The sequence below is a fragment of the Paroedura picta genome, chromosome 13 (genome assembly GCF_049243985.1).
Source record: "Paroedura picta isolate Pp20150507F chromosome 13, Ppicta_v3.0, whole genome shotgun sequence".
NCBI classification, from domain to species: Eukaryota; Metazoa; Chordata; class Lepidosauria; order Squamata; family Gekkonidae; genus Paroedura; species Paroedura picta.
In genome coordinates this window covers 21,437,704-21,461,902 of record NC_135381.1, presented here as the reverse complement: position 1 = coordinate 21,461,902, position 24,199 = coordinate 21,437,704, and the positions used below count along the sequence as shown (strand labels likewise).

Sequence of the window (24,199 nt, the reverse complement as noted above, 5' to 3'; positions counted from 1 at the left end):
ACTCTTACCAAGACGCTCCCTGGGTGGCCCTGGGCCAGTCATTCTGTCTCATCCCATCTTATCTCACAGGGTTGTTGTGAGGGCAGAATGGAGGAGGGAAGAACCACACGTACACCCTGTGTGCCTTGTGGGAAGGGTGGGACAAAAATGTGACTGATAGTTTTGTGCCCTGAAGATACCAGATCCATATGCAAATGTACCCAGCATAGTGCAAGTATTTGATTTTTTTTTAATTGCTATCTCTCTCATCCCGGTTTGGCAAAGAGGTAAGTTCTCGCAACTGGATAAATTATCATTAAGTTTAAAACCTGGTTGTTGTTACATACTACTTGTTGATTATTGGGCCGTATATTTTTCCTGCCTCTTCCCACAAGATGGGTGTGAGCAGCAATGTCACGGGTAGTACTTAGCGAAAACAGCTATTTAAAGGCAGGGAAACCTTTATATGTAATTTGGGGGTAAGAGAAAACGATCATAATTGTTAGTTAATAGGATGTTGGCATGGCCTGCGGCTCTAACTTGAACAGAAGTGAAAACAATGGAATATGGTTGTCAAACTACCCAGTGGAAATAGAACACTTCAGTAGAAATCATGTCTGTTCAAAGCCATAGGTGAAATGCAGATGCTAGACATCTGGAGACTTGAAATCAGTTTGGCAGGATTGTCATGGCCTGCAGTGTGTACATTCTCTCTTTTTCTCATTCTCTCTATTTTCGCTACAACGGGCTTACTAGTTTATAATAATAACTTTTATTTTGCCCTTGTTCTAGGGACCTCATTCTATCCTTGCAATAACCTTATAGGAGAAGTTGAGCATAGAGAGAGTAATCAAAAGTCACTCAATGGAGACTTAAAACTGAGAGTTTCCGGTCCTAAACCATCACTTTTAACTGCTTGAAAAGGAATGATTTAGTTTTGGGTTCTAAGTTGGTTGCCCCTCCGAATCACATCTAATTCCAGCCAACCCAACTGCAAGCTATGTAGGGCTGGTTTTTGCCCAAGCTAACTTCAGCATTATGTTGGGTGAGTGAGAAAGTGCTTTAGATGCATCACTTATTTTGCCTCTTGTGACTTGAAAATATGTTTTTCATGGAGCTCATTTGGTCAGCTCCCCAGAATTAAGTACGGTTCAAATCAAGTCACTTTATTGTCAACTTACCTAGTAATCAGTTGTAGACAGATCAAATTAATGTGCCAAAATAAGAATAAATAAGTTCTGTTACTGATTGCTAGGTGCTGTAGACATGGCCTCAGTATGACTGTTTCTGCACTGGGAACTTCACTGCCCAGCTCAGGAGTACAAATCCAGGGCAGATGCGGTGCACCAGGCCAAATGCTCCCCCTTGTGGGTGCAGGAAGAGTTGGGGAACCTGCCACGACTAAAACTCCAGCCTGCAGCCCAGCATGAAACCTCCAGTGCATAAACGGTCTATAGATGGCTCCAAATGAACTTCACTAGGTCTGTCCTTCGCTTCCCTTCATGCCAAGATTAAAGTTGGAAGTCGTCAAGAAACTCCAATGAGTAATGTACAGTACAGGCATTTGAACAAACTGTGGTTTGTTTCCTTTTTAGAAAGTTAGCATTCCCAGGCACAATTTAATTCAAGTAAAGGATTGTTGTTGCAGGAAAGTTATCTGTTTAGATACTTATCTGTACCCCACTTCTCTTTCCAATGGGAATCTAAAGCAACTTATATTTTCTTGTCCTCCTGCATTTCATCGTTATATCACCCAGTCAGGTGGGTTAACCTGAGAGTGACTGTCCCAAAGTTACCTGGTGAACTTCCATGGCAGAGTTGGGATTTGAATCAGGGTCTCTGACACCCTACTTTATACAACTATAGTATACTGACCTCAGTTAGCAAAGGTTGCTACAAGGGTTGCTTGGTGTAAAAAGATGGGCTGGAGGGAGGAGGAATTGTCTTGAGTCCCAACCTTAATCTGATTCATGTTCCTCAGGAAGCACATGGGTTTTGATCATATCTGCATATCACTCTTAAATCCTAGTAGACATTTATCTGCCTGTTCTAGATGCAGGTGCTCTAGGAGAGTGGCTCAAAGGATCTTGTTTGAATATTGAGTGGTGCAGTTGCTCGCTGATGCATATGTTTTTTGATGTTACTTTCCACCCAGTCTTTCTCTGTAAAAGAATCATCCCATTTTCACAGAAAACTTAGCATTCTAAAGCCGCTCCCTGAGAAGGCAGGGAGCCTGACCCTGGACAGTGTCCAGAGAATTCTCACCAGTCTGGGAAGAAAAAGCAGGACAGTTCATCTTGGATTATCCAGCAATGTGCTAAATATTTAAAAAAAAACCACACTTCTAGAGTAAACAAGTTTGCTACTAGCTGTAATTCTTGTTTCAAACCAGGAATGATTCACAGCAGTTGGAGAGAGCTGAAGTCAAGCTACTGGCTTCTTATTCCTCTAATACAAACATTAGCAAAAATGTTTATATTATTGTGGACAGGGGAGGTCAGGTGTCAGGAATGCAACTCCAAGCTTGCATAAACTATACAATCCCAAAAATTTGAGGGACTGCATTTCAAAGCTAAAGGTATCTTTAAAAAATATTTGGAATGTGCTTAGAGGTACAGATATTGCGGAAAGGGATGAAACTGGCTAAATTCCTGGGTATGCAATAAGTCCTCTACTTGATATGCATTTCTACAATATCTATTCTCTGGTATTTGATCCTTCAAAAAAACAACAAAGAGAGGGAAATATATTTTTCAGTTCTAAAACTTCAAGACTTCCAAAGAGTGGCAGTACACTTGAGGGGTATTTTTGACCCTGGTTTATGCCCTTAATTTGCTCAATTGGCAGTTGCCACCTGTCTTCATCAAGGTTCAGGGGCACCAGTGGGCTAATGCAGGAGTAGTCAACCTGTGGTCCTCCAGATGTTCATGGACTACAATTCCCATGAGAATTGTAGTCCATGAACATCTGGAGGACCACAGGTTGACTACCCCTGGGCTAATGCACAAGACACACACAAACCCGATAAGCTATATTTCTGCCCATTGATGTTATTCTGGTCTTGTTCAAAGTGATGGGTTCTCTGACTTATTTAGTACAAGCAGAAATTAAGAATCTCAAATAAACTGCTAACCATTTTGACAGTTTCACTTGTACCGTGTATTATTGAATGTTCGTTATGTTTTTAACCTTCTCTTTCCTGCCATTTCCATTATATCCTCAAAACTACCCTGTGAGGTAGGTTAGATTTTACAGTAGAGTTGGATTTGGAGCCGGATCTTCCTAACCCTAGTTTAAGATTCTAGCTATTATGTGACTCTGACTGTGGTTGTGGTGAGTCAGGCAACCCATTCATTTCAACTGAACAGCACTTAAAAGCACCAATAAGGAAAAATACCGCCATCTCCAATGGTTACCAACAATGCAGTAATCCTAAAATGTAAGCCTGAGAAAAAGTGAACTGAGTCAGGGATTGTGGTGGCAACAGTTGTTGTTGTGTCGTGATGTGAGTAATATTTTACCATGTCCACTGCATAAAATTCAGGGAGTCAGTGACAACATGGTTCAACAACTGGTGTCCGAGACAAAATTTGGTAAGTGGCACACAGAGCATTTGATGGAAACTGGTACAGTAGTTTTTGTTCTTTCCTCAGTAGCCAGCTATTGAGCAGAATGAGGTGGCTGCTACAGTGAAATGGTAGAACAGACAAAGCAATTCAGGATGTATATAAGAAGTGATACCTCCAAGTACTTACTCTCCCCAAGACAACTCTGTGCAAAGAAGAATATGTTGCATAGCTAGGAACAGGACAGGTTAGTTCCTCTTTGGGTCTGAGATGCTAGCTTTCTACTTAAAAGTTATCTTATGAAGGGGGAGCTTAGCTCACACCTGCTCTCTGAACTGGGGCAATCTATTCTACCACTCTAGGACTATACCACCTCATTCTGCTGCATGTGGTGATCAAGTCCTTTTGCTGGCATTTCAGAGGTGGTTCTGCTCAACTTCTTGTATGTTCTTTCCAGTTGTTAAAAGGAATGGCCATCTCTCACCGGAAAGGTCTGGACAAGCCAGAAGATGAGGAGGAGGAGGAAAGTGGTGATTGTGACGATGAGGATGATTGCGATGGGGACAGTTCCGGAAACGGCGGGTTAACAGTGAAGAATCAGCTGAGATTCTTGGCAGGTAACAGGGAAGCTGGGGGTACTAAGTTACATTCCAGACTGATGAAGGATCTGTAACAGTAGAAACAGTATGTAGACCTCCGTCAAAATTACCTCAAATCTGTGTTGTTTCTTTTGGTCTCAGAGAGTGGCTTGGGAATACTATCACAAGGATGTGATGAATATGGTTGCATGGGGATTTTCATTGGGTACTGGACATGTATGCATCTTTTGGCCCTATATACCAGTTCCTGGATATGAATAATAGGTAGGGCTATCTCATCTCCTGTAGCTGGCCAAGGAGAAGCCTGAATCTTGCTGATCTGCAGCCAGCACATTTTCTGAGGATATAGTGGAGGGCTTACTATACTAACCTTGCAATCTGATAAAGCTGTTCTGGCTGAGCAGTAATATCAGGGCTCTCTCAGTCTCACCCACCTCACAGGGTGTCTGTTGTGGGGAGAGGAAAGGGAAGGCAACTGTAAGCCGCTTTGAGAAAAGCAGCATATAAAAACCAACTCTTCTTCTTGTCACAAAAGGTCATAGTTGTAGAAATATGAACAGTCTGTTAAATGGTGAACAGTCAGCAACACCTGGAGGCTTTGGCTCACAGAATCCGCAAAATGCCAAACTAAGCTGTCTTCCAGCAGTTTTGGGTCTCAGTGGTAAACTGGAACAGCTAAACAACTCAGTGGTGCAGTGTTCTCCTCGTAGCTGCTGCACACATCTGGCCCGGCTTGTCTTGGTCTTCAGAGCCTGGGTCAACCTCCTTTCAAGAAGCATCCATTTCTCTTGTCCAACACCAGACAATGGAACCTGGACAGAATCAGGCCTGCGGCTTTCAAGTTTAAAAAGGAAAACATAGTCTCTTAAAACAAGGCCAGATGCTTAGATAAACTCTCTTTCCTTGATCTCCAACTATTGCCTCATATTTAATAGAGTGGAAACTGAGGCATCTACCTGAAGCCTGTCATGCTCTCTACATACATACATACATACATATATGTAAAGAGTAAGTAAAACAGTGATAGGAAAATGTTTCAGAAGGGTGCAGCAAATTTTTCACAGGTAATTATATACTAACGTGCTGAACATTGGCGTGTGCAAGCCTTTTGCCGCTTGTATATGGAGGAAGGACTTCACTGTGTGCTCGTGAAGTATGTGGGCAGTCCTGAGGGTCAGACTAGATGTCCTGTGGAAGATCTATTATTGGCTCCCCCCTCCCCCCATATTTCCTTTTGTTAATCAAATGCAGCTGTGAGGTGTGTGAGAGAATTTGACCAGAGCAGAGGTAGTGCTGGTGAAAAAAGCATCTTTAACCCTTTCTCTATATAATGTTTTCCTGTTCAAAATCTTCTTCCCACTCTGGAGTGTGGGGGAGGAAGAATCTACTTGCGTCTACCTGCGGGACCGCTTGGTTGCTTATGCCCCCCGCAGGGCACTCCGCTCTGCGGGTATGAATTTACTGGTTGTCCCGGGCCCACGGGATGCTCGCCTGGCCTCGACCCGGGCCAGGGCCTTTTCAGTCCTGGCCCCAACCTGGTGGAACGAGCTCCCAGAAGAGCTAAGGGCCCTGCAGGATCTACCAGCTTTCCGCAGGGCCTGTAAGACGGAGCTCTTCCGCCAGGCATATGGTTGAGGCCAGGGCAGCTCTCCCACTAATCCATCAGAGGATCCCCTCCAATATTGAGATCTCTAACACCGAGATCATGGTTAGATGTATTGTATTGGTGCCACCCTCTTCTGAACATTATTCTCTCCACCAGGCTGAACTAAGATCAGAATTGTGACCACCGCCGCTATATGTTATGTGATATGTTATATGTAACTTTTAATTGGGGTTTTTATGGGGATTTTATTGTGTTTTAACTATTTATGTTGTAAACCGCCCTGAGACCTATTGGGAGAAGGGCGGTCTAAAAATTAAATAATAATAATAATAATAATAATACTTATTCTCACACACCCCCCCCCCCTTGCGGGACAACTCACCATAGCCTGGGGGTGGTTTTGTTCAGAAGATAAGGGTTTCCCTCTGTGCCGATGCTGCACTCTAGTGATCAAACTGGCACTCCTTCTCCGATGGTTACATTTATTTTTTAAAATCGAGGGACCTAGCCATGTCTCACTCTACAGAAGAAGGCAATGGCAAGCTACCTTTGCTTCTTGCTTGCTTTGAAAAGCACCTTGTTGGAGTCTCCATAAGCCAGTTGTGACTTGGCACTTAAATAACTGTGCCTTTCCTTTTGCTCCTTTGCCCATCTGACACGTGAAAAATTTGAAAAATACCAGTTATCTGAGTTCTTTTAAAATGAAGATCAAGGTAATTGCACTTGTCAAAACTGCTTGTGTCCACGATATGTACGATAAAAAGCAAAATTCCTCCTGAATATAAGGAAACTAGGGGCCAAATGTGCTAGATTAAGGGGGTGGAGTGGAAGAACTCTGCAGATGGCCTCCCCCCCCCCCAGGGCCCTTGCAAACTAGATCTGAGAACAGCAAAACCTTTTGCAGAATCTCCAAAGTCCTGTAAATTGGGAAGGGTGTTAAAGTGTGGGTGGGCAGAAGGGCCCTGATTGCTCCCCCCCTCGCTTTCCCTCCAAACTGTGCGGCTTTGAGACCCAAAAGTGGCATATGTTCCGTGCTTGCTGAGGAAGTTGCTGTAACCCAAGATGGGTCCTCCATATGACAAGTTGTACTCTATGCACAGAGGTGATGTTGGAGAGCCATGCTACACAAAGACCATGCTATAAGGTATTTTTTTTCCTATTATTTTCACTCTCAGGTGAAGTCCTAGGAAATGTTCCTCAGCTAAATTAGGTCTCTTGCCCAAGTTACCAGCCTCCATGTGTCTCCTAGAGACTTTCCGGCATCTCAATTGATCTGCTGTCTTGTAGAGATCAATCCCCATGAAAGAAATGGCAGCTCTGGAGGGCAGATTCTATAACATCACCCCCCCCCCCCGAGCTACTTGCCTTTCAAGATCCGTCTCCCCACACACCGGCCCCAGGTCAGTGGGAATTTCCCAAGGTGGAGTTTCTCTACAGTTTTAAATAAATTTAAATGCCTTTTAAACAATAAATGCCCTTAGTAAAATACCCAATGACTTAAAAAAAAAGAAACTGAATTACATTGTTAGATGCAGGATGTTGTGCTGACTGTTTATGAGTGTAGGTTGTCTTAACTATGTGTGTGTTCTGGATTATATCTGCTGCTGGATCATGTGCCTTAGAATTTGGGGTGGGGGGAGAAAATCTAAAAATAAGTTGGCCCAACCTGCGAGCTAAATGACGAACTGAACTTATTTATTTCCAGTAGACTTGACAAAACAGCCCAACACAGATTGTACAGTTACATACACAAAGGGGAGGTTTGTGTATCAAGTTCTGTGGTTCTTGGCTGCCGGGCGAGTGTAAGTAGAAGGCTGAGCCAAGGAGTAGAAGAGGAAAGCAGATGGGAGGGAGAGATCAATCCACTAGTTTGTGGCAAAAGAACCAAGACAGAAGCTGACCTTGCTAGGGAAACTGACCTTGCCAAGGCCTACAAGGGAAGAGAAACTTGATTCTGCTTTTCATTGGTCTCCCAAAGATGCCCAGTTCTGGTTCTGTATGGGAGTAGCCTAGGTTGGCTGATCTCATCAAATTTCAGAAGTTAAGCAGGACTGGCCCTGACTTATATTTGGAAGGGAGCCTTTCAAGGAACACCAGGAGTGAGGTATGGAGGCAGGCAATGGTAAATAGGGATGGATATGAACTACATTTTTACAGTTTGGTTCATGGCTCAACCACAAACTGAACCACAAACTGATATGCCAGTTCACAAGCCATTTAAACCCCTACTTTCTGCTCCCTGCAAAAGGCACCAACAAGCAGGAAACATTGGCTCAGAGCCACTTAAACCAAACAGCTGAGCAGCAAGGGGAGAATGAAGTGGCTCTGAGCCTGTTAAACCCCTGCTTTCTACTCTCTGCCACTCAGCTGTTTTTTTGTGAAGAACAGAAAGAAGGGGCTTAAAATGGCTTCAAGCATTTAAAACCCCATCTTATGCTCTTCATCAACTGCCACAAACTGCATCAAAATTAATGGAAGTTATCGGCAGCTTTTTAGTTCGCTAACATCACTTCGCAAACCACAAATTGGTCTAAATAAGTAAGTAAATAAATAAATAAATAAAAAAATAAAATGCACAACTTTTGTTTGTGAGCCAGTTTGTGGTCATCCCTAATGACATGAACTTCTCTTTGCCTAGAAATCCACACAGGGTCGTGATAGGCCAGCTGTGACTTGACAACACTTTTCACTACTACCATCGGGGTGGACATAGCTGAAATAAGCTGGCATAACCTATTGTCAAAACTCACATACTTTGGCCACCTCATGAGAAGGAAGAACTCCCTGGAGAAGAGTCTAATGCTGGGAGCGATCGAGAGCAAAAGAAGAAGGGGACAACAGAGAATGAGGTGGCTGGATGGGGTCACTGAAGCAGTTGGTGCGAACTTAAATGGACTCCGGGGAATGGTAGAGGACAGGAAGGCCTGGAGGATCATTGTCCATGGGGTCGCTATGGGTCAGATACAACTTCGCACTTAACAACTACAGCAACAATTGTCTTAGTTTAAGTCATTCTCTTCCTTGTCTCTCAGGCCTATTTTGTGGAAGCCATGTATGAGTCCTTGCTGCCAAACTTTTAAATTTCACCAGATTGGCTGACAATCAGCTTAGCCCCATTAGACGTTTGCTTGAAGTACTGAGTGGCTCCACAATATCCATATGGGATCAGGGCCTTGCACAAGGGGCTTAACGTGTTTGGCTTTGTGGGTGGAACTGGGGTGAGGCAACCTTTCTCGGGGCAGTAGATCTTATCAAAATTCTAGAAAAATCAATTAGTTTGTGTTTTTACACCCTTTGGAGAATGCTGACCTCTGAATGGCTTAGGCTTGCCCGATCTCGTCAGATCTCAGGAGTTAAGCCTGGTTAGTACGTGGGCGGCAGACCACCAAGGAAGCCCATGGTTACTTACACAGAAGCAGGCAATGGCAAACCATCCCTATCCATCTCATGCCTTGAAAACTCAACAGGTTGCCATAAGCCAGCTGCAGTTTGAGGGTACTTTCCACCCTAACCCCCATGGAGTTGGCTCACCCAACAGGATTTTTTTAGCCTTCTCTGCTTTGCAAATCAGGAAGTGAAAAACAATTGCTTTGGGGAAAACACTTGAGGTTGGAAGAGGAAGTTGTTGTGGGCTTGAATGAATCTATGAATACTTTGGCCTAGAATAATACAATTAGTAGGATTTGTGACCTCTGACAATAGAAAGTTAAGAGCTGTAGATGTTTCTTCGGTGGGAGCTAATAGTCAAGATCAGGGGTAGTTAAACTGCGGCCCTCCGGCAAACGCTGGGAATTGTAGTCCATGGACATCTGGAGGGCTGCAATTTGACTACCCCTGGTCAAGAGGTAAGTCTCCAGGTAGAGGTAGCTCTTCAATAGGACAGCCTATTCTCAGATGAAAGCAATATGAGGGATAGTGAGACTAAGGAGCACTTTGGAGACTAGAAGACAGAGAAGTAGAAAGCTGCAGCTAGAAGGGTAATTTGGGGAACATGGAAATTTTATAATTATAATAATAATAGTAGTACTAGTAGTAGTAGTAGTAACCTGCACTTTCTCTTTGCACTCAGGGTGGGGAAAAAGTAAAATAATCAAAACATCTAAAAACCGCTCCATCCATAATGGCCTCTTCTAGATTTCAGTGGCAAGGGAAGAGAGAGGGGGCTCTGGCTGAGGCCATTCTGATCTACATGGGCCAAAGACCCAAAGCAGATTTTGCTGGCTTGATCTTAATGCCCTTGGGAGAGGTGTACGGGGAGAAGCGGTCCCACAGGTACAATTGTCCCAGACCCTTTAGGGATTTAAAGATCTTTCCTTTAAAGCATGCATGCTGTGTTGTGTTGTGGTTGATCTTAATGTGATCTTATATGGCTTTTTTTTAAAGGTTTTGCGGTGGACTGATGCTACTTTTGGTGTGTGTTTAGTTGGATTCAAGGCTGACTTTTTCTCCTCCCATCTCTGGGAAAATGATGCACGTACATGGTTCTGTATCCGGGATACTACTCTGCCTCCACCTAAATCCAGTTGGGGTTTGTGTTTGTCCATATGTATATACAATAACCCCAACCAGATTTAAATTTAACTCTATACATACCAACTCTGTGTGCACATACATGTGTGTGTAAATGTTTTAACAAAGCTAATATGATAAAGCCATCCTGTGGTAGGCTAGCATCCAAAGGAAACTAATCCCAGGTAAGAATGTTCTTGGAACTTGTCACTTCTTGGAGAAATGGGGAATACACAGTATTACATAGCAATGGTGTTGTAGGGAGACTATATGTACATGGGATAGGGGCGGAGCAACTAAGGGTTAATGAGTCCAGCATGGGCTGAGCATTTCTCAAAAAGAGAAGTGAATGTGTTCCAGCTCAGCTCCCTAAAGAGATTTCAAAGAGATCTCAAAGAGTTGGAGGCTCCATGGGGTTGAAGTAGACTGGTCAGCAACACAATAACCGCCTCAAATCATGTCTCAGGCTTTTTTACTGGCCTGTCCTTCGGGCTTCCCTGCACCACCTGCTGTGATGCCTGCTGTTCTTTGGAGCTAGTTGATTGTGGTCCCAAGGATCCCGAAAGGTGTTTCCTGTACTAGGAACTAGGGCTTTTGCACAGCTGTTATCAAGTCTGGGAGAGGGGAGTTTTCCCATTCACCAAACTGCTCAAATTGTCCACTGGTGGTTATTATTGGAATATCAGTAATATCCTTCCCCTGCCCCCCCCCAGTGTGGCTCCCCCCCCCCAGCTCCATCAGGTGCACTCTTTCCTTCTGCTGACTCTTAAGTGTGCTTTGTTTCTCCTGGAGGTTTATGTGATTCTGCTCTGTCCAAGCTGCAGCAAAAGTCATATTTTTTGTCCTCCCCTACATCATGCCACAGGGCAGTTTGTTCTACAAGAGACGGTCAGTTTGTTTTGGACAAGAATATTTGCCTGCTGCAGTTACTTTTTTTTTTTTTTTTAGGTGCAAGCTTCCAAATTCAATATTTTATTCCCCGATCATCAATTTCACAGTCTGAGTTAGCTTAAAGTAGCTGGAGATCATGACATTATTGTTGGAACAAGATCTTGCCTCAAATATCTTATGGGATAGTAAGTACAAGACCAATATTTGGGGAAAGAAAGAGATGTGGAGCATGGTTCAGCAGCTTTTTGATGGACAGTCGCAACATGGAACACGTCTGTGCTTGTGCCATGCAGTGTTTCATCTGGGTTGTCCCATATATACATTTGTGTACACAGTCTGCCATGAAAACGCTAGAGGGCATCACCCCAAGGGTCAGACATGACCCGGTGCTTGCACTGGGGATACCTTTACCTTTACACACACATACACACACCTCATGTCTGGAGCTCCTGGTTTATTTCTTCCTGGATCCAGGAAACTCTAACAGCTCACACAAAGTGAAGAGTGCCTAGAAGACAGAGCATTGCAAGGTTGCCGTATCCACCTTGCTTTCATTCTAATACAGCAGGGGTAGTCAAACTGCGGCCCTCCAGATGTCCATGGACTGCTGGCAGGGGCTCCTGGGAATTGTGGTCCATGGACATCTGGAGGGCCGCAGTTTGACTACCCCTGTAATACAGTGTACAGTTACGCAAAGCATAATTGTTTAACTGACAGCAGCTATCATGAACTTGACGAAGGGTCGGTTCCAGTGATCTGCAGACTAAAGGGCTGCTGGTATTTCCTGTGTTCCTCCTTCTCCCCTGCAGTTTTCCTTTGCAACCATTGAAAGAACCCATGCAGGGTAATATCCATTTGCATTGAGAAGCTTCAGTGGGAAAGGGGATGAAATCATTTTCCTTTCCCTTGGGGGGGGGGGGGCTGGGGCAATCAGTGGAGCTGTAGAGACAACTTGATGTTGTGGTTAGGGGTGCAGACTTCTAATCTGGCGAACTGCGGTTGATTGCACGCTCCCCCCCTCCCCGCCCCAGCCAGCTGGATGTCCTTGGGCTTGTCACAGCACTGAGAAAACTGCTCTGACCGAGCAGTGATATCAGGGCTCTCTCAGCCTCACCCACCCCACAGGGTGTCTGTTGAGGGGAGAGGAAAGGGAAGGTGACTGTAAGACGCTTTGAGCCTCCTTTGGGTAGAGAAAAGGGGCATATAAGAACGAACTCTTCTTCTTCTTCTCTTTCTTATGTGATTGATTACAGGAAAGTAAAACATAAAATAAAAATGTATTAAATTTATAAAATATTTAGCAGCCTAAAATTGCCCAACTAAAGCACTCCTCGGGTTAGAAGCAGAATCAAACCCAGTCTTCCAGATTAGAGTCTGCCGCTGTTTAACCACTACAACATGCTGGTTCTCTCATTTAAAGAGACGAGTCCACTTAGTCAAGCCAGGGCAAAAAGAAATGTTTGGGCCTGGCTTCTCAGCAGAACAGGTGAGCCTGAAGGGGAAGGGCATTCCACGGACAAGATGCCATCACTGGAAAAGCTCTGGCTGTACTTACCACTACCCTCCCCTCTACTAGGGCAGAGACAGCAAGGTATGAGAAGAGGAACTTAACTGAGACTCTATGTGGTATAGTGGTTAAGAGTACCTGGAGCATTCCAGGTCCAAATCCCAACTTGTACCATTGACACTTGCTGAGTGACCTTGGGCTAGTCACACTTTCTCAGCCAAACACCCGCACAGGATTACTGTGAGAGTAATATGAGAGAGAGAAGGAGATCCCCACTGGGAGAAAAGTCAGAGTATAAATGAATATAATAAATAACATGCAGGCTGTTTTCAGCATTACCCAAGTAGCTTGGCACGTGATCATCTCCCGACTGTCCTTGTGGCTTTGCTTGGTTCCTCATCACATGACACTAGGTGATGGTTATCCAGTTTTGGCCCATCATCTTCCCAGACTTTGTGGGGTGCTCTGTTGCCATGTAGCGAGTACAACCCTCTTCTTTCATATCTGTACCTGATGCAGATGATAAACCACTGTCTTCTATTCAATGTGCACCTTTTGTCTGTGTGTCACTATCTAGAAGCAGCATCTGCTTCTGGAGGAATGAGTGCTTTTTGTTTTCCAGAGCATGAGATCATTTTCCTCTTTACAGAGGTGTGTGTGGTAGGCTCCATCCTCTCCAGTTCTCTGGTTGTCTGGCACCTCTGCCTGAGCAGATGGTTCCAACCAACCTCCAGGAAGAGACAAGACTGTCCAGTGAACAGATGGGAAGGAGTGTTGAGCAGACAGTGGTCCATAAGCACACATCCTAGCCAGATGCTGGAAATGACCAGGAGCGGACTGAACATCAGCATCCAAGAGCATTCATTGCCTCTCTGCAAAGAATGGGACTTTGATTTTTAATAGCAAGCTAATTTGGGTGGCAGCTACTCTCATCCTCTCCCCCAACCCCCAGGTTCATTCTTCCATGAGCTTCCAAGCTGTGGGATGAAAAGAGCCTCTCAGGCAATGTGCTTTGACGCACGAGATCACAAATCTCTCCCATTGCCCACAGCCCACACAGATGGTCCCCATGTGCCTTGGGCCTGCCACAGTCGGAGGAGAAAACTGGCAATGGGGGAAGGCCAAACTTGGCTGCAGCATGAGGATCTTGCCAGTGGACCATGTGATTAGTAGCGACTTTTTTTCAGGCTTACCTGGCTAAACCCCGCTCCCCTAAGCTTTGCACAGCTGCCACATCATCAGCCTAACATGCCAGTCTGTCTGTCTCTCTCTCACATACACGAGTGGTTGGAAACTAGTTCGCCAGCATGAACATTCCGGCTGCTGTAATGTTCTTCCTCATGAAGGTCAAATCTGTTAAGACCCCTGAAGCCCCGCAAACTGAGCCTCAGTTCTGTGATATTAAAATGGCTACAAAACATGCTAAAATGACCTCACTGTATCTCTTATTATAGAATTTTGGATCTGGCTGCCCTCTTGGGAGTATGTAAGTGCAGCTGGTCGGGGCCAAGCCAGACCCAGGTGTGCTAGATTAAAAAAAAAACAAATAACTCTGTGTTTTGTTTCCAAATAAGAAGTCCCTGGCCAGGCAGAGTCGAAAGCGGCTTTCCTCCCATAGGAAAAGGTTGACTTCAGCCTTCCTGGTTGCACTTCCTTCCATAACTAGACATCTCTGTTCACAAGTCCCTAACATTTCTTTATTAATTCACATGGTTTTCGGATGCAAGAAGCCTTCCTTTGGCTTGCCGTAAAGGGCTGACATTAACAGTTATAGGGATACTGAACAAATGTCCATCCACTGTGGGGAAAACTCCCTCCTTGCCCTCTCTTGCTTATCTGTCCACAAGAGGGGAGGGGGAGTGTGATGGCACATTTAAAGAAGCACCAAGTATTTTCTCATTTTAAAACTAAAGGAGCATAGAACCCTGCAAGCAGAGCTGCTAAGTTTTAGCTTGCAAGGTGACTTGGTTCCTCATCACACCAAGAAGCACCAAGTATTTAAGAATGGCATGATGTTCTGACAGGTAAACTGGGAAACGGTGGACAGGATTTTCAGTTAGTTAGGTGGATAAAGAAGTGGCTAGAAAACTGCACTCAAAGAGTGGTTGTCAATGGTATTTTATCTGAGTGGAGGGAGGTGGGTCTGGATGAGGGGGTTGGGGGATTTATTAAATCTGCAGATGACACCAAATTGGGAGGCATAGTGAACAGAAGTTAGAATTCAGCGAGATCTGAACACTTTGGAAAAGTAGGCAAATGAGAACACGATGCAATTCAATAAGCGCAGAGTTCTACATCTGGGTCACAAAAAAGAGAAACGTGCATACTGGATGGGCGATACACTTCTGGGTAGCAGTGTGTATGAAAGAGATTTTTGGGTATTTGTCTGCAAATATGAGCGGACAGTGTGATGCAGCTGTAAAGACGGCAAAAGCCGTCTTGGCCTGCATCAACAGAGGCATCACATCAAAATCACAAGACTAGCTCTACTGTATGCCACATTGGTCAAACCCCACCTGGAGTTCTGTGTGCAGTTCTGGAGACCTCACTTTAAAAGGATGTGGACAAAATTGAGAGGGTTCAGAGGAGACCAACGAAAATGATTTGGGGCCTGGATACCAAGACTTCAGCCTGGAGAAAAAGAGATTTAGAGTGAGCATGATTGCTGTCTTTAAGTATTTGAAAGGTTGTCACTTAGAGGAGGGCAGGGAAATGTTCCTTTTGGCAGCAGAGGATAGGACCCACAGTAATGGGTTTAAACTATGTGGAGAACAATATCAGCTAGATATGGGGGGGGGGGTTCTTATCCTGGATACTTTGAGCTTTAAGCATTGAGCCGGGGGTTGGACTAGATAGTCTGTATGGCCCCTTCCAACTTTATGATTCTATCCTCTACCTGTCTGTCACATTTTTAATCTTCTTATTTCAAGGTGTTCAGGGCATCATACATTCTTCTCCTCCATTTTATCCCAACAGCTCTCTGGGGTCGATCTGGCTGAGGAAGAGTGTGACCTGGGCTAAAAGTCACCCAGTGAATTTCATGGCTGAAAAGGGATTTAAACCTGGATCTCATAGACCTAATCTGACACTGAGTCCTGCACCAGCAAGAGTTTTCCCACTTTATTCTGCTGGCCAGGCTTTGGTTCCTGTCAGGTGGCCTATGGATGCCAGCCTCCAGGTGGGGCCTGACTATCTCCTGGAATTACAGCTGATCTCTAGACAACAGAAATCAGTTGTCCTGATGGAGAGAATGGCACTACGCTTTGCTGGTTCCTGCCTTCTACAGGCTCCACCAACAAAATCTCCCAACCCAGAGTCCCAATGCTAGTTCAGCAGCTTTATCTGTGAGCCATTCCACACAGCGTTAATGTTGCTGAAGTCTTACCATTGTGTAGCGCTATTTTTTAAACATTGCGCACGATGACATACACAATCTGTACTACTCCCGCAACAATCGCTTTGTTGTAGCGCTTTTTGGGGAATCCCCCTTAAAAAACCGCTAGACTCTTGAAAACAACCTGCAACACATCCAAAAAAGACATGTGCATTCTCAGTATAGCGGTAGCAAGCGTGTCCCTTCCTAAGTTCTCGCACCTGAGCTTCCAGTGTCGTGATCACCATTTCCCCCCCCTTAAACCAGCAAAAGCAACGAATAAGCGATGCTTGTTCAGCTGAAATCCCTCCACAAGCAATTGTCAGTAAAGTTTCCGAGCACAATATAGCCCCCTGTTTGACACTGCCCATAATTTCGGCCAGAAATTGCACCTGGGGGGGAGGATTTTTTTTTTAACGTTAAGAGCATGTAAACGATTAAGCACCAGCTCCTATGCCAGCAAAAAGGGTCTTTCTGATACATTGAATGAACAAATATGCATTGCTACAGGTGTTTTCGGGTTTTAAAAAAACAATTTTTAAAGGGGAGCATGAACACAACAGTTAATTGGCTGTTATGTTTGATTGACGGCCAGGGGCGGGAGGAAGCGCAGAAAAATATCGCCTCCTTTGTTGCGATTTCGGCGAGACTAAAAACTTGGGCGTTACGAGAACAGTGCTAGTGGGAGAGCTGTTTTTCTGAGAAAAACGACTATGTGCGTTACTGAGACATGCCGCTATTGATTGCAGCGCTTTTCAGTAGCGCTCAGATTTAGCAACATTACCAGTTGTGCGGAATGGCCCTGTGTATTTCCAGCAGATCTTCCTTCCCTCTGCACTACTGGAGTCTGCAGAATCCTACCTGGGCTTTTTGTAAACAAGCTAATATGTAAATTCAAGAGTGATCCTAGATGGCTGTTTCCTACCTTGCAACATAAGCAAGCATTAGGTGTCAGTTTTGAAAACACCTTTGAGTGGAAGAATCTAAGCTCCCATACCAGATTCAAAATTTCTCTTACTGTGAACTTCTCCTAGTCGCTCTCTTCTGGATGTTTCAGGGGGGCTAGGGGTCCATCACAGAGTTTCCACATCCATCACAGAGTTTCCACATCCATGTTTGTTTCTCTCTCCTTCTCTCGCGCCACCAACCCCAGACTCTTTTAAGTATGCCACCTTGTTCATAAGATATAAAAGGGTGCAAGATGAACGTTCCTCCAGCAACACAACACACTTTGCAACTGTTGCATTAAGTGCCTCGCTCCACCTCTTTTGTGCCATTCACACTCACACCCTGGCTGATGTTCTGCAATGCTCGGCACATTGCACATTAACATACATAAATGAGCGTCTTACAAGTGACAGTCTTTTATGTAGCTGAAGGCCGCGGAGATATTTTAAAAGGGAGGGGGGAGAAATGTAAACAGAATGAAATTCTGAAGCAAGATCATTGATAGGGTAGGGCTGAAGCGCCTCTTTTCATCCCCCTCGTAAGTCCATTACTTGCCCTGGCGAATATTTGAAGGCCCTTTTCATGCTGAGCCGGGGAGCTGAGCATGCTTTGCATTTTGGAGCTTTGTCTATGAATCGGGAAAACCAAAGTTATTTCTGCTTTAAAATAACAGGAGCCAAGGGAACAGCTAAGCTCTTTTCATTCAGAGTCCCTTACATTATTTTACTGGACAAAGTTTGTGTTGGCTACAAAACAAGGGCATTCACAGGACCCAAGAGAAGGAATTTAGGTAAGAATGAAGCTGAGATTGTACCGTGTATAAAGGCTTTTTTCCCCCCTGAAGGCCATTAAGAAATTCCAAATCGCGGGCTCTTCTGAATAGTGACATTAAAATTAGCCTTGCTAATTTCAGTAACTCAAGCTGATCGCTGAATTTACAAATTTACCCTGTAAGACATTCCCATAATTACAATCTCAATGTCTGCTTCAGTTAAGGTGAGTCAAATTTTTTTTTAAAAAAAGAATATTAAAGGAGAGTGGCAGAAAACTACTCTGATCAACTTTATGCAGCCCTTAAAAGCAGGGTCTGTAGTAAGAGCTTGGTGGATAACTCTGTTTTTACAGTGATCTGTAGGTGTTGGAAATGAATGAATTTTTTTGCTGGCTTCTCTTAATGTTCAGAGATACACACGCACAAACATCTGGCTGTGTGTGCATGTATCTGTGTTGCTTCCTTTAAACTCTGGGCTTGCATGTAATAGCCTCTGAAGAAGAAAAAGCTGCTTGTGGTAATATAATGTTTTTAGTAACATGGTCACCATCAAGAATCGACTTAAGCTGCAACTAGACAAGATGGTGAGAGATCTGCAGTTGCTATGCATAGAATTTTAAGACCTTTTTTCCTTCCTACATGATAGTAAAATGTTAGTGAGAGAAAGAGGACTTCCCAGGGGACTGTTGAGGTCTTAACAAATCTTGAGAAGTTCTAAGAAACCTCATACTTTCCCACCCCCTTCCACAGCAGACCTGCAGATGCAACTTCTGCCATCCATCATCTTGTTAAGGAACTACTTGACAAAGAACTGTTCTCTAATGAGACAGGAAAGCACAATTGGGCCACAGGCAATATTAATTTATTTTACATACGAAGTTGCCTTATGTGAGTCAGACCGTGGGTCTACCGAGGACAGTTTTGTCTATTTTGATTTGCTGTGGCTTCCCAACGTTTCAGGTATGAGTCTTTCGCATCACCTGATCTTTTTAGCTGGAGTTGCTGTGGACTGAATTTAGAACCCTATGTGTGCAAAGTGGACGCTCTACCACTGAAGCACAATTCCTCCTAAAAGTATTCTGGAATGCAATCTGGGCAAATCAGTTTCAGCCACCCATCGGTAGGCTGAAGAAGAGTTGGGTTTTATACCCTGCTTTTCATTAGCCCAAGGAGTCTCAAAGCAGCCTACAATAGCGTTCTCTTCCTCTCCCCACAAGACAATAAAATCAGAGTCCAGTAGCACCTTTAAGACCAACAAAGATGTATTCAAGGCGTGAGCTTTCGAGTGCAAGCGCTCTTCCTCGGACTATGAACTCCTTACATGACAGGGAATATAGAGCAATAGAATTGATTTTATTGTGCTACTTCAGACCAACACGGCTACCCATTTGAATCTCCCCACAACAGACATCCTGGTGGCGAAAACACGCATGCGCGGCAATTGCACGTGCGCGTTTTCGCAGCACCCGGGCCGTCGGCTCTTCCCTCACTCCGGAGGCGGTCCCTGACCTGAGAAAGGTTGGGTACCGCTAGGCTAAGGGACCCATAAAACAGGAACAACAGGGCAGCCCAAGAAAGCTTGAAGCCTGGCAACCAAGACTAGCATAAATGAGTTTCTGTGAGGTCTCCCAACAAATTCCAGGAAGTCAGGCCCAGAGGTTAGAGTAGTCAGTTATTTCCCCCTACTGTATTCTTCCTACTCTGGTGTAAGACTGAAGATTAAAATGTATCCTGTGTTCCTTGTTGACATTTTAAATCGTAGCCCCTGCAGGAAAATCTTTAGCTTTAAAACATTTTTGATGGGAGAGGACAGCTTGTCCTCCCTGCATGAAGTACTCTTCTTTGGGAATGGCTGTGCATTGCACATGTTGTCGAGAGAAGGATCCACAGTGGAGGCTCGCTGATGTGCTTGCAATTGCAGTGCCAGCGTTGGCATGCATCGCAATGGCAAAAGGGGTGCTAAGGCAGCCTGGATATGGGCAACTTGGAGTCCGTCTGGATGAAACGCTGAAATGTTGTTTCTTTAGTAAGCAACAGCTGCGGCTGGCACCAGTTCAGATGAGGACCATGGGCTCTTCCTACCTGTGGGGGAACACGCACCCCAACTCACCCACAGACCCTCTACCGTAACTGGACGGTGGCCTGACAGTCCCCTGCCCCTGCAGCACCTGGATAGCCTGCGGTGAGGATGCCCCGGGCTGGCTGAGACGTACTCACCCGACGGACATGAGTCCTGCATCCCGGTGGCCGCAGTCACACTCCTGGGCAGCCTCGCCACCTCCATCCGCAGCCAGGATGGAGTCCAGCTGTCGGGCCGGCCGAGTTCGCTGAGGGCGACTTCAGGAACGGCATCCCTAGGCCAGTGATGGGGCCCAGGAGCCCGACACTACCCTTCCCTGACATGTTCCAAGCTTCAAACAACCTCCCAGATTTTCTCCTTGCCTTTTGGGGAGAAACATGCAGGCAAATCTGCTTTGTACCACAAGACCATTAATCCCTCGGCCTGGGGTAGGGTAAGGGTCTTTTGAGGTCAGGCAGATGATTTTGGGGGGGGGAAATGAAACACTACTTCCCATGTGCCACGACCCCTGTCTGGGTTAGGATGAGGGCTGCCAGCTAGAAGATCCCTGGGGATTTGGGGGTGGAGCCTGGGGAGGGCGGCATTTAAAGAGGGAGGGACCACAGGGGGGTATAATGCCATGGACCCCACTTTCCACAGCAGCCATTTGGTTCAGGGGGACCTCAGTCTGGAGATGTTCTAGTTCAGTCAACAAAAATAGTATTTCAACCTTACCTAATTAAGGTTCCTCCATATGTACACCCTGCTTTTTCCTAAGAAGAAATGTGCTGAAGGCGATCTTCCCTGGTTTGACCTTCAACCCGATTACAGCTAGAAAAGGGGTAAGTTCTTTAAAAGTTTCCTGGCCACTAAGCGTTTTAGTGAAATTAAAATTGCAGCAATTACTGTTGAAATTGCTGAGATGTGCTCCTAAATAAGAGTGCATAGCCTTGCAGTGGAAATACTGTTTCTGCTGACTGATGAGGCCACCACACTTGGTTTCTAAGCAGGACTTTACAAGCTTGAGGAGGAGTTTGAAGAGAGGGGCATAGCTTTGGACTAGAAGAAGCCGGAGTAGCTGACAGCATCTCCTTCCAACTTGCTTGGTTGTTCTCTTGATCTTGGAGGAAGAGGCAGATCAGATGAGAGAAATCCTCTCCTTTTCCTGGCATGAACCAAGATGTGAGATCTTTTCACAAATTCTTTCTAAATTACATGCAAGGAGTAAACCAAGAGCAAAATTAGGAAAAAAGCCTCAGTTGCATAATTATCAAGTACTTAACATAATGTGTAAATTAGACTACTCTTTGAGATCTAATCAGATATGCTGTATTGAAAGCAGACTGCCTGGATTGCAGGGGTGGGGGCTGCATGATAACAGCCCCAGGCTTCCAGGTCCAGGCTAGATTCAAGTGTGGCCCCCTTGGCAGCGCACTGATCGCCATACTGCATTGTTAGCCTCTCTCTCTAGTCTCCAAGGCACGGTAGATCACGGACACCCACATATACTATCTGTCTTCAGGTGCCAGGTAACCTGTCCAGTGTGTAGAATCAAACTGCAAGGACACTTGTAGAAGAAGAAGAAGAGTTGGTTCTTATATGCCGCTTTTCCCTACCTGAAGAAGGCTCAAAGCGGCTTACAGTTGCCTTCCCATTCCTCTCCCCACAACAGACACCCTGTGGGGTGGGTGAGGCCGAGAGAGCCCTGATATCACTGCCCGGTCAAAGCAGTTTTATCAGTGCCGTGGCGAGCCCAAGGTCACCCAGCTGGTTGCCTGTGGGGGAGCGCAGAATCGAACCTGGCACGCCAGATTAGAAGTCCGCACTCCTAACCGCTACACCAAACTGGCACCAAACTGTAGGGCAAACAAACCCGAATTATGGTGAGGCTGAGAGTTGGCACCTTCTTTTTTATCTCTGGTATCTTTGACGTAGCTGTTCCTCCTAGAACGTGTCGAGCAGTGAAGAGAGTCTGTGGAGTACAGAGCACAGCCAGTCCTTGCAGCAGGGAAGAAAAGCGTGTGTTGCAAAGACTGGTGACTGCTTTTCCAAACCTTGTTTTGAGGGCTGGCTGGCTCAACAAGAGTCCCCCTTGCCACACACTGTTCTGTCTCCATGGTGGTTGAGAAAGTAGGGGGTCGTCTGTCCAGTGATGTATTGGAAAAAACATCTTGTCAGGGTGGGGGGGGGGGAGGCAGGAACTGAACAAATGTCCGACAAAGTGCTCACAGGCTCAGTGAAGCTGATATCACAATAAATGTGTGAGATATTTAAAATGCTGTGAGATATTTATTTTTGTTTGTTTGGGCTGTTGCAGAACTAGGCAGGTAGACTTCTGGAATGTGTCTAAGAGCCAAACAGGGTTGTGTCTTGAGCTTGAAATAGAGAATATTGCCTGATGTGAACGGCCTGAGTTCAGCAAACCTTCGCAAGCTCTATTGCATGGCTTTTGGAAGATTATTCCGTTCTTTCCTTAATCACCTGGTTCCTTCCATGGTCACCTGATTCCAGGAGGTGGTGTTGGCATCATTTTAATAGAACTGAGTCATGCATAGGAATTAGTGGTCAGGTGTCAGGTTGGAGTAAGGCAGGGGTAGTCAACCTGTGGTCCACCAGATGTACATGGACTACAATTCCCATGAGCCCCCTGCCAGCAAACGCTGGCAGGGGCTCATGGGAATTGTAGTCCATGGATATCTGGAGGACCACAGGTTTGACTACCCCTGGAGTAAGGGACTGGGCAGTCCCTGTGCAGCTTGTGTGTACCTAACCTTCATGTTGCTGAATCAACAGCTTTTATCAGATAGAGCCTGGTTAGACCCTTGTGCTGTTACCCAAATTAGAATTGAGTTGGGAGTAACAGTGGGAGTCACCACCTATGTATACAAGCATTCTTCCCTTAGAAAACTCTCACAAAGACCAATTTGAAATAAATGAAAACGATTTTTCATTGAAAAAAGCAAATATAAAACTAGCCAACTTCCACACAAATTAAGCATTCACACAGGAAAAAAAGCCTAACCACTACATCAAGCTGGTTAATCATGACTAATGGAGCTCCATAGGTATATTAGGAAGAACAGATCTCTCAAGGGATAATAAATGCACCATTGTCCTGCAAATGTGCATTGCTCCTAGATCGGAGAGAGAAAAGGCAGCGTCTGAGTACTCCCAAGAGTCCATAATGATATCACCTGAGGAATCCAGGCAGCTCCTGGAAAGCAGGGCTTCTGGCTGGAGAGTCTATTTCCTGCTTTCTGCATGAAGTGCAATTGTTGCTGATCAGCCTTTGGTGAAACTGATAGACATTTGCACATTTCCATCCCAGAAATGCAAGTTGTAGGCAAGGTTAACAAAGGGTGTGCCAGTAAACGTCCCTTCAAAGCAAGGAGGGGGTCTGGCCGCTAACAGTGTCCTGTGATCTCTGTAGGGGTAATGGCTCTCCAGCTTAGCACAGTGATGGTTCTGGCACAGCCCAAGAGCACAACAGCTGCTCTCACCCTCAGCAAGCAGTCACGGTGGGCCAAGAAAGTAACAAGCCTGCTGTCTGAAACTGGAGTTTCTGGTTTGAGACCCTCTTTCATCCTGAAGACAAAGCTCTCACATGCACCACCCTCCGCTGTTCTAGGGAGGTTCACTGGCATGCTCATCCAGCCTCTAGGTCATCTCCGTGCTGTTTGCAACCTAAGTGTGGATTCCATGAGGGGGCAACACCTTCTACAATGCTCCTTGCCCCATACGCAGTTCATCATGAAATCAAATAAAGAAGGGATTTAGCTGCTGTTTTTTTCTCTGTGGGCTAGGTTGATTCTGAGTGGGTTAAGATGCTTAAGAAGTTTCTTCCAGAATCACTGGGCTTTCCCTGAAGTCCTGGCATTTGCAGACCTTTGCATTCCTCAAGTCACGAGGGGATCTGTCTGTGAGCGGAGCAGGTATTTGGTGCTGTGTTGTCTTTATCTGTCTGGATGTTTGCCTGATCCCCTTGAGCAGCAGTAGTCAAACTGTGGCCCTGCAGATGTCCGTGGACTACAATTCCCATGAGCCCCTGCCAGCGAATGCTGGCAGGGGCTCATGGGAATTGTAGTCCACGGACATCTGGAGGGCCTCAGTTTGACTAACCCTGCTCTTGAGTAACAGACGTGTGACGGTGTACTTCTTAACAGGCAGCAGCTTTCCAAGGTCTCTGATAGGAAAGGGACTTTCCTCGGCCTGCTATCAGTAACCATTCAGTCTGTTGCATTTTTATCCTTTGTCCTCCCCTATGGGGTTGAAGATAGCCCTGTGATTCTTGTCCTCTCCTCTTTAGCTTCCCAGCTGGCCCTATGAGCTTTGTGGGTTCCTACAGATTAGAACCTGATTTTCTCCACTGCAAAGCTGGCACTCTCACGAC

The 24,199-nt window shown here is 45.4% G+C and overlaps 1 protein-coding gene across 8 annotated transcripts in view; it reads left to right on the top strand.

Annotated features, from left to right (window-relative positions):
* Window positions 1-24,199, top strand: part of GPC3 (glypican 3) — a 131,710-nt gene that overhangs the window by 100,670 nt on the left and 6,841 nt on the right. For 3 of the 8 annotated variants that reach the window (XM_077308275.1, XM_077308276.1, XM_077308281.1), the window contains exons 7-8: window positions 4,003-4,162; window positions 13,307-14,088. In XM_077308275.1, coding sequence (XP_077164390.1) covers window positions 4,003-4,162; window positions 13,307-13,557 — 411 coding nt within the window. In that variant the 3' untranslated portion in view covers window positions 13,558-14,088. Of the gene's footprint in view, window positions 1-4,002; window positions 4,163-8,388; window positions 9,482-10,133; window positions 10,497-11,207; window positions 11,336-13,306; window positions 14,089-24,199 lie in introns of those variants that run through there. The other 5 variants (XR_013226246.1, XR_013226247.1, XM_077308280.1 and 2 more) reach the window with 5 other exon arrangements.